The sequence below is a fragment of the Lactuca serriola genome, chromosome 7, assembly GCF_051521515.1.
Source record: "Lactuca serriola cultivar US96UC23 chromosome 7, Lser_US96UC23_V15, whole genome shotgun sequence".
NCBI classification, from domain to species: Eukaryota; Viridiplantae; Streptophyta; class Magnoliopsida; order Asterales; family Asteraceae; genus Lactuca; species Lactuca serriola.
In genome coordinates, this window is record NC_136414.1 from 170,515,948 (window position 1) to 170,526,252 (window position 10,305).

General features: G+C 35.4%; 2 protein-coding genes across 2 annotated transcripts; both read right to left on the reverse strand.

The window, feature by feature from the left end:
• Nucleotides 1-1,104: 1,104 nt before the first annotated feature.
• On the reverse strand, nt 1,105-1,810 carry LOC145061550 (uncharacterized). The gene is made up of 2 exons (XM_079009060.1): nt 1,645-1,810; nt 1,105-1,518 (listed from the first exon to the last, which is right to left on the reverse strand). Exons 1-2 carry the CDS (start codon nt 1,748-1,750, stop codon nt 1,244-1,246), a joined length of 381 nt encoding a protein of 126 aa, XP_078865186.1. The 5' UTR covers nt 1,751-1,810; the 3' UTR covers nt 1,105-1,243.
• Nucleotides 1,811-9,139: 7,329 nt separating this feature from the next.
• Nucleotides 9,140-9,934, reverse strand: LOC145061551 (uncharacterized). The gene is made up of 2 exons (XM_079009062.1): nt 9,765-9,934; nt 9,140-9,634 (listed from the first exon to the last, which is right to left on the reverse strand). Exons 1-2 carry the CDS (start codon nt 9,865-9,867, stop codon nt 9,366-9,368), a joined length of 372 nt encoding a protein of 123 aa, XP_078865188.1. The 5' UTR covers nt 9,868-9,934; the 3' UTR covers nt 9,140-9,365.
• Between the last annotated feature and the right edge of the window lie 371 nt (nt 9,935-10,305).

Below are 10,305 nucleotides of genomic sequence, written 5' to 3' on the forward strand. Positions count from 1 at the left end.
AAGAAAACAACGACCGATCTAGGATTAAAATTAGGGGCATATCAGGTAGGGATTATTTCCGTCGCTAATCCGTCGGTGATCCGTCACTGATATCCGGAACCCTTTATTTATCACTTAAGTTGATTTCCGTCGCTGAACCCTATGAAATCCGTCGCTGACTTAGCTAGGGATGTAATCCGTCGCTGATTCCGTCGGTGAAAGTCCGGTTTCTAGTAGTGATTGTCTATATGGTTTACTCATGGTCAAAAAATTGGTCATTGCTAAACGTGAAAAGACTAAACTGTCATCTCATTAATGGACGAAAAGTAACCGTGTGAGCATAATGGACTGTTCGTTCATGTTTTGAAAACCAGAAGGACCATTTTCGTCAAAACATATTGGTAACGACTGAGTTTGTGACCTTATGGTAAATCACAGAGACCATTTATGTAATTTTGTAACGAAAAAATTTCAAAAGAAATCATAGAAATTGAATCAACTAATCAAGTCGTAGATATATTTACCAAAATCGTGCCTGTTTGACAATATTAGTTTATTTGCAAAGAGTCGAAGATCGTTGATATCATGTTTCAATGTCAAGATTGAGTGGGAATGTTAAACAGTGGAAGTTCTCTCGTTATTTAAATCTTGATATTGGTTTGATATATATTTAATGTTGAATACTTATGTTCATAATTGTTTTGCCGGTAAATTTAAAACAAATTAAATTTATTGGAAAGGAGCATTTACTAGTACATATTATAGAGTTATTATAAATATTATTGCAAAATATAGGTACTAGATATGTAATATATGTATTTGAACTCTATGACATATAGTTCTCTTGGTAATAAAATTAAAAATGCTCCTCCAGTTTTTCATCTTCTCTCTCTTGTTCTTCTATATTCACATTTTGTATTTCAAATATGTTTGTATTGTTTTTTATGTATTGCTTGGATATAAGAAATCTATGTCTGTTTCTTGAATTTTTTATTTTAGTTTATATTTTATCTTATAAATCCTTGCTTTGTCTCATATTCAAACCTAAAACTCACATTTATATAGAGAACATAGTCTCTGCTATGTTACGATAGAAACAAAGGACTGAAGGTGTACACTCCCACATACAAAGGTATTTTAATATTTTCATTATAGAATTATTAAGTTCACACATCATCAGAAAACCATACAACGACACTTATAAAACATAAGCACTAAGGCCGGTATATACTACACATAGTGAAATAGAGCTTAAATGCTTATATCAGTTGTGAGTTTGGGCCTCATGAGCTTGTTTGTATGCAGTTGCCTCTGCATAAGTGCTGCAACACCTGCACCCTCCATTGTAGTAACGTCCACCACCACAGCAGCCATATCTACAATATCCTCCTCCACGGCCGCCGCCACCGTTGTATCGTCCACCACCGTTATTGTATCTTCCACCACCGTTGTTGTATCTTCCACCACCATTGTTGTAACCTCCACCACCGTTGTTGTATCCTCGGTCATCACCACCATACTTTGCATCTTCTACCTCACCTGCATCAATCATCATTTCAGTAATGTACATTTTATTGCATGAATCCTGTATAGAATTCCGGGAATTGTAAAGTAAACATCCTGTACAAAAACCCAATTTCATCTATATATGAACATTAAATTTACTCCTGTGATTGTTGGACTCCAGGTTCTTAGCTGCAGCCATTTCGGAGCTAATGAAAAGAATAGTGGCCAGAACAAGTGCAAGAAGAAGGAAAGTCTTGGAAGACATTTTGACGTGTTTCAGAAAAAAAATATATTCAGAAAGAAACTATATGGAAGAAGGATGAAGAAGCATTGTGGTAATATTCCTCTATTTATGGAAGGATTTATGCAGATGAAGATTTATTGCAGATTGGTTGGGTGGTTAGGAGCTGGTGGGACCAAGCTTTGATTGGCTTTGACATTTTGAAACCTAATTCTTATCCTCAACATCTTGTGCCGCTTTCAATTCATTTGTTTAATTCGTTTTATATTCAAAGATTTCTCGTTCAGTGAATATCTGGTTGCTTATTCTTTAATCAGGTTCAACCGGGTTGGTTCATGAGAAAATCAAGTTCAACCTGACTGGTTCCTTATTCTTCTTGGAGCGGATGTGAGACTAATGTACTATGTTTTCCTTTGTCTATAGTTATACCTCTCATTTTTTTTGTCTAACCCTATTAAGTAAGTCCTTCAAAATTGGTAGTTAGAGTAGGTCCTAAGCTTTTGGTATATAAGTTCTCATTTTTTTAGTTAAAAGTTTTAAATAAATATCTTAATAAAAGTTTTATATAGACATAACAGGTAAACGAGTTAGAAGTTGCACGGCAACCCTTTTTCGAATAGTAAAACTAATTTTTTTAGAAAATCACATCCTAGATCTAGGGTCACAACATTACTATGTATGACCCGTTGGACTCCAATCACGAGCTCTACAACATCTGGCGCAAAAAAACTAAATTAATCTAACGTGAAAGGTATAAACATGTGTTGAATTGTCATGTACGTTTTCTCTTGGTTTGACACTTTATATGAGGCAAATTTTAAAGTGTGCCCTATAGTGAAAACTTCACTGCCAAAGGCCGTAAGAGGGAAACTTTTGTTAGATCCACACATGCATGTTTCAATCCTACCCATCCAAAAATCAAAACATCAGTCGGTTTAAACATTGATCTACCATCCAAAGGGTCAATCATGAAGTTAACAGGTGCCACTTTCTTGGCTGAAACATTGACATACCAAAAAATTGAAAAATAACGTCCCTAACCAAATTTTGTTTGTACTTGAAACCCGAGAGCTCTCTACAATGTATTGTGGTCTCTCCAAATAATAAATAAGATATATCCTGTCAACCAGAAATAATGTGATCTTAAGGTTATACTTGAGGATAGCATGATACTCCAACGGTAACATATGTTAGCCAAGGCCATCAATAGGAATGTCACAAGAAAATATTAAGAATGTGGTGTTTGGAGACACTTAAAAATCATGTCTTTGGCAATTTTATTAAAAAAGGCACTCGCCAAAACATGTTAGGATTTAGGAGGGTTAATGTCATTATTAGTGAAACTACTAAAGTCAAAGCTGAAATTGTATCACGAAGAAAAGCCAAAGCATAAACATTATAAAAAAATCATAACACATATGTCATTATCCTATAAGATGTGCTCTTATAACAAAGGTGATTAAGCCTATGAGGTCACAAAAGCAAATGAGGAAGCCTCTACCATTGAGTATAACCCTAGAGCATCAAACCTAATATTAATGAAGCAAGTTGCTAGTGGATGTCCCCAAAGAAAAGAACTCCACAAACAACCATATCCACAATCAACACATGACATATTTTATCAAAGAACATTGTTGCTTCCTACATGTGAACGAGTTGGCACACACTCAAGCCAACGAATAGTTTGGCAATGCCTATGCGAGATCAAAGCAAAAGGAACTCATCCCATAACATCAAACCTATCTAGAGAAGGGGCATAGAAACAACAATGATGGCAAGTCTCTTCATAGCTAAGCCACTAAAAACAATACATCATAACTAATAGCTCCCCCAAGAATCTTCACCCCTAATAATGGCCTCCGAATGTTGAGATGCAATACCCCTCACGAAACTTCCTAGCATTACATAAAGGCCAAAATAGTTTAATTTTCTTGATATTCGGTTTTAGTTAAGAAAACTAATTGTTCCAAAGTAAATTAATTAAAATCGGAGTATTATAGTAAACTGAAATCTTCATTGCTACTCCTGAATGTGTACAGTCACACCTTCGTCTTTTCATGATCACTGATGATACCTGAAAACAATAACAATTGGGTAAGCATGAAGCTTCGTGAGTTCCTCCAAAATACCATATACAATAAATACATATATACAACATGTATACTAGGTTTGTTGCCCTGCTGCCTCAACCCAACCAATCATTAGGTTTGTTGGCATGCTGCTTCAACCCTACCGCTCTTCGGGTTTGTTGGCCTGCTACCTCAACCTAACTGCTACAATATGTCGACATATAAACAATCAACAGATCGAGTAGGAACATAAATACAGGAAACTACCAATCATACAACTCACTACCGCCTACTAGACCCCTCACAACACACTACTCTGCTACCATCAAATGTCCATGGAATACACAGCCATAAGTAACTAGAGGTGGGATAGCTACTCGAATAGATGATCCCACTCTAGTGCCACAGCCAGACGATAATCAGCCTACTGATACTCTAACCAATATACCACTACTACTACATCCTACCACATAAGGATATAAATATATCGAACAACTCACTATAGCATAGTAGTATCATATATAAAAGGATACATAACCAAATCTAGTGGGCCGACATTGGTGCCTTTGACCCACGGGTATAGTGAGGAAAACTCACCTAAATCGTAGAATCTATAAACACTGCGACACTCTCCCTTTTCTACACTACTTGCTCCAACAAACCTTCTAACACAAAAAACATGGCAAAACATCAATCAACAACCCAACTCCCTCAAGTTTGACTCAAAGTCAAACATGCCAAAAGTGAACGGTCAACAGGTTAACTACCTCTTACGACGTGAAAATCTATTGGTCACATCGTAAGCCGCTAAAAGACAAAAGAGTAAATTAAATGAGCGATCCCTATGGCTTAGGGTAATTTACGTGTTTGGTCCCTAACTTATTTTTTTTACTCGGAAAATCCCTATTGTTTGTTTTTGTTACACGCTTGGTCCCTGTCTTACCTAAAACAAAAAAAAAAAAAATACTATTTTGCCCTTGATTTTTTTTAATTTATTTAAATAAAGACACCCCAATCCTATCCCCTCACATTACCTTACCTACACCACCATTTTTCCCTATTTAAATAATAGTTTTTTATGTATGACAGGATCAATGGCATAACAAAAACAAACACTAGGGACCAAGTGTGTAACAAAAACAAACAGTAGGGACCTTCCGAGTTAAAAAAATAAGTTAGGGACCAAGCGCGCAAATTACCCAAACCATAGGGACCATTTGTGTGATTTACTCAAGACAAAATAATCACGGTCCTTCGATCGTCACGACATAACATCATGTCGTGAGAACTGTCTAAATGACATTTACATGACTAAAACCCCTTAATCCATTATTCCACTAATCCACATCCTCCAGAAGGCATCCTAACACCCCATAAATGTTGCTAGAAGATGCAAATGATGCTTGCAAGTTGGATCTATGCTCCAAAGATGATCCATGTTTTCTTCAAGTCACCAAAACACCACCAAATGCTCAAGAACTCAAGGATAGGGCTACGGTTTCGTTTGGAATGAAGGGAGGCTCAAGAAGACACCTAAGGTTATGAGAGAAGTTCCTTAAATATGGAGAAAACCCTAAAATTCATGGGCTTGGCTGCAACCAGGCTCACTACGTGAGGTTCACAATGTCACAACGTGACTCTCATTTCCTCGTGTCACGTTACAACCTCCTAATGGTCATGCGTGCACCCATTTTTCCTAAAAGTCATGCCATTGACTCCTTAACGCCGTGAGCTGATTTGTTTTGGAAACTGGGTGTTATAATTCTCCCCCAATTAAATTAGATTTCGCCCTCAAAATATTACATGGTTAGAATTTTAACTGCACTAACACAATCCATATGCTACCTCCAACCACTTAACATAATCAATACATCCATATCAAACTTGAGAGGCCATCCGTAACCCAACGGATGCGAACAAACCACCCAGACATTTGGAACACTCAATTAACGTCGTGAGCTTATTTGTTTTGGAAACTGGGTGTTATAATTCTCCCCAAATTAAATTAGATTTCGCCCTCAAAATATTATGTGGTTAGAATTTTAACTGCACTAACACAATCCATATGCTACCTCCAACCACTTAACATAATCAATACATCCATATCAAACTTGAGAGGCCATCCGTAACTCAACGGATGCGAACAAACCACCCAGACATTTGGAACACTCAATTGCAATAACTACCTCTTTCTCCACACGATAAGAACCAACTCATACCGAAGCCACTTAAACGGGAACTTCCATAACTATATCTTCTAACCATGTCCATAAATGTACTACACAAATTTAGGAGTCCAACAGTCCAACTCTAAAGACATCCATAACGGATGAGGATCATCCACTCTTCATTCTTACCCCAAGTCCGAGATCAGGAATACCCTTAAAAACATATCAACACTCAAAACATTTCGATAAAGAATTCCAACCAAACCTAAAATAGGAAACCGCATAAATGTTCTCAAATATACACATGACATCCTGGAAAGTCGTGACTAACCAACGTTTACCACGAGCATAACCATGGTCACTACAAAACCCTATGCGACACTTAAACTCCGACAACAGCTCAGGTGCATAACCTTCTGTCAAAACATCCTAAAGACTTATCACCATCCGCATAACTAATCTCTTGGCATTCCAACTAACATACCCATACCCCTATGTCAATCCAAAAAACTATGGGTCATCAGCAACCCAAGTATTATCGTTAGTCCTGAAATATTCATGCCATCTATCAGCTACCAACACAGCTAGTCTAGTATGCACACCGCTATGACATAGGCAATATAGAGGGAGAGATCACATGAAACCTCATCCTAAAACGAACATAAGTCCGCTAATAAGAAACCCAATAATGAGATGTTAATATACCACCATGACTTCTCTCATAAGTCAACACCCTACAATTGTCCGAATCAACCTGCCGGTCACTGAGCTGCCAATGACAACACTATACTGCACAATGCACGTGTATGGCACACGATTAACAAAACCACACATGGGTCTCCACTACAAAACTGTCGCCCCTCTAAAAAATGAAATCCACGATGTCTCACTACACTTCGTGACGCCATTCAGCCATTGGATGAGAAACTCACTAATTCTGACTGTTCTTTCCATCATCTAGCCACAAGTGTGATGACTCCCAACCAACATCCAACAACCTAAAACACACTGCCATCATTCCACTAACTGGTAGGAACTCAATCAACATCCCACTCAACACTTGTCATAAAATACAAGAGTCATACCATTCCAAAGCACACACTCTGCCACAATCCACTGCCACTTCCAACAGATCGCCAAATGAAACATGACCAAGCATAACTAGTTTTAGATAGACGATTCAACTCTTGTTCCAACCGTAACCAAACCCAAAAAGTTGACGTACCAGCGAGTCAGACGATTTTACGAACCTTGTTTATTAACATAAGAAAGTGTATATCATAAAAAAGATGTCATGTATCCTAAAATTTAAAGGCTTTACGATATGCAGTTCTGCATGTCAAAAGCTTGATGTCACAATTAAAAAAACATGGGGTATACCCCTGTCAAAATGTGTGTGTCAACTACAAAGCCTATGATCTTATAATTTTACAAACCCAACAACCCTTTCAAAAAATCGATTACAAACTTTGGCTTTTACCGAAGACCTCACAAAATCATGCTCGCTCTTGGTATCAGCCACTATGACTCTGACTCCTCACGTCACTGTGTCGATGGCTTCGACTCCTCACCCTCACCACATCGACAATTGTGGTTCCCCACTGCATTTCATTCACAACGATTGGAGTTCAATTAAACAGGTATATTTTCCTTCTTGTATCAAAGAAGTATGTACTTTCTTTTTCTCCTTCTTCTTCATGAATCATCTTCCCTTCCTTTTTTGACATTTCTTCACATAAACTATGATGTGAATCACTTTAATTTTATTTTTTTTTTAACGCTTTTGCATTTAATTTTATATGTTTTTCCTATGTATGAGTATGCCATATATAATACAATTTTGATTAGTTGCACTCTCGTTTTTATCTCCCGTAGTAATCTGATTTTCCTTAATAACTTTAATTCGTTAACTTAAAAAAATCATTTTTTACGAGCTTATTTTATAACTTTAGAGCGGTCGATGTTTCGACGAAATTTAGAAAGTTTGGTTTTTACTTTTTTATATTTAAAAAAAACTTATTTGGTTTTTGTATGTACGTATCGGTACAAAATCGAGTTTTTCTATGTGTCGACGTAATTTGTTTACATATTCTTGCTTAATTTTATGTACGTTTGCTATGTATGAGTCGGGTCGTATTAATACGATTTTGATTATTTGAACTTTCGTTTTTATCTATTATAGTATCTATATAATTTGATTTTTCTTAATAACTTTGGTTAATCAACTTAAAAAAACAAGTTTTTAGTGCTTATTTTTATGTTTATGTGAATATAAATTCAAAGTGGTCAACGTTTCGATGTAATTTTAAAACTTTCATTCATTAATTAAAAAATATTACTTGCTTTTTTATATATGCACGTAACGATATAAATTCTAGTTTGTCTATGTTTCGACATAAGTTTTTTTTTCGTTTTTATGTTTATTTTTTGTACATGCTTGTTTTTTTTTTTTTTTTTTTTTTTTTTTTTTTTTTTTTTACTGATTGTAGTAATAAAAGTTGAATTTAGACGATTGTACTGATAAAAGTTAGATATCATTGGATTTCTTGGTAATAAAATATATAAAGTTGATACCACTAACTAACTCTAGTTTATACCGTCGAATGAAAACGTATTATATGTGATCAAACTTATTCGTAGGAAACATACATAAGTGTACAGGAAAACGTAAAGAAAACTCGAATTTATACCGACACCTATATAAAAATAAATATGTATGATTATATATATTTTTTAAGTTAACAGACAAAAGTTTAAATAATCAAAAACGTATTATATGTGACTTGACTCATAAGTAATAACATACATAAAATTAAACATAATAAATTATATAGAAACAAACACAAATTTGAATTTATACTGAAATGTACGTAAAAAAAAAGTTACCGAAACAAAAATTTTAAATTTACTAACTATAGATAAATAATAATAGGCACACAAAAAATTAACTATTATTAAGTTGAGGAAGGAAACTTATCAAGAAAAGTCAGATTATATGTATTTGATTTCAAATATGTTTGCATTGTTTTTTATGTATTGATTGGATATAATTAATCTATGTCTGTTAAAAAATTTTATCCTTCGATTTTCTGGTATTTTTTATTTTAGTTTATATATTATCTTATAAATCCTTGCTTTATTCTCCTTTGTCTTGTACACTAAAACTCATATTCAAATAACATAAACCTAAAACTCACATTTATATATAGAACATAGTCTCTGCTACGTTTTAATAGAAACAAAGGAGTACACTCCTACATACAAAGGTGTTTAAATATTTCCATTATAGAACTATTAAGTTCATACTTCAACAGAAAACCATACAACCACAGTTATTAAACATAAGCACTAAGGCCGGTATATATATACTACACATAGTAAAATAGAGCTTAAATGCTTATATCAGTTGTGAGTTTGGGCCTCATGAGCTTGTTTGTATGCAGTTGCCTCTGCATAAGTGCTGCAACACCTGCAACCTCCATTGTAGTAACGTCCTCCACCACAGCAACCATATCTACAATATCCTCCTCCACGGCCACCGTTGTATCGTCCACCACCATTGTTGTATCTTCCACCACCATTGTTGTAACCTCCACCACCGTTGTTGTAACCTCCACCACCGTTGTTGTATCCACGGTCATCACCACCATACTTTGCATCTTCTACCTCACCTGCATCAATCATCATTTCAGTAATGTACATTTTATTGCATGAATCCTGTATAGAATTCCGGGAATTGTAAAGTAAACATCCTGTACAAAAACCCAATTTCATCTATATATGAACATTAAATTTACTCACTGTGATTGTTGGACTCCAGGTTCTTAGCTGCAGCCATTTCGGAGCTAATGAAAAGAATAGTGGCCAGAACAAGTGCAAGAAGAAGGAAAGTCTTGGAAGACATTTTGACGTGTTTCAGAAAAAAAATATATTCAGAAAGAAACTATATGGAAGAAGGATGAAGAAGCATTGTGGTAATATTCCTCTATTTATGGAAGGATTTATGCAGATGAAGATTTATTGCAGATTGGTTGGGTGGTTAGGAGCTGGTGGGACCAAGCTTTGATTGGCTTTGACATTTTGAAACCTAATTCTTATCCTCAACATCTTGTGCCGCTTTCAATTCATATTTGCGGTTTACCCGCGCTAAACGGTGGGTTACGACGGCGGCGGCTGGAGAGTGCCGGGTGATTAAAAGTTTATTTTTCATTAAATAGTTTTTCTAGGCGATTTATTTTCTCTTTTGGACGGATAGATGTTTTAAAAAAAAGATAGTTAAATTTTGCATTTTAATCCGTATTTAATGAATCAAAATTTTTGTATACAAATTTGGTATAATCGA

Coding starts and splice junctions, on each gene's coding strand:
- LOC145061550 (XM_079009060.1), bottom strand. CDS start 1,750: ATGTCTTCCAAGACTTTCCTTCTTCTTGCACTTGTTCTGGCCACTATT. Junction 1,519..1,644: donor GGAGTCCAACAATCACAGGA/GTAAATTTAATG, acceptor TGATTGATGCAG/GTGAGGTAGAAGATGCAAAG.
- LOC145061551 (XM_079009062.1), bottom strand. CDS start 9,867: ATGTCTTCCAAGACTTTCCTTCTTCTTGCACTTGTTCTGGCCACTATT. Junction 9,635..9,764: donor CCTGGAGTCCAACAATCACA/GTGAGTAAATTT, acceptor TGATTGATGCAG/GTGAGGTAGAAGATGCAAAG.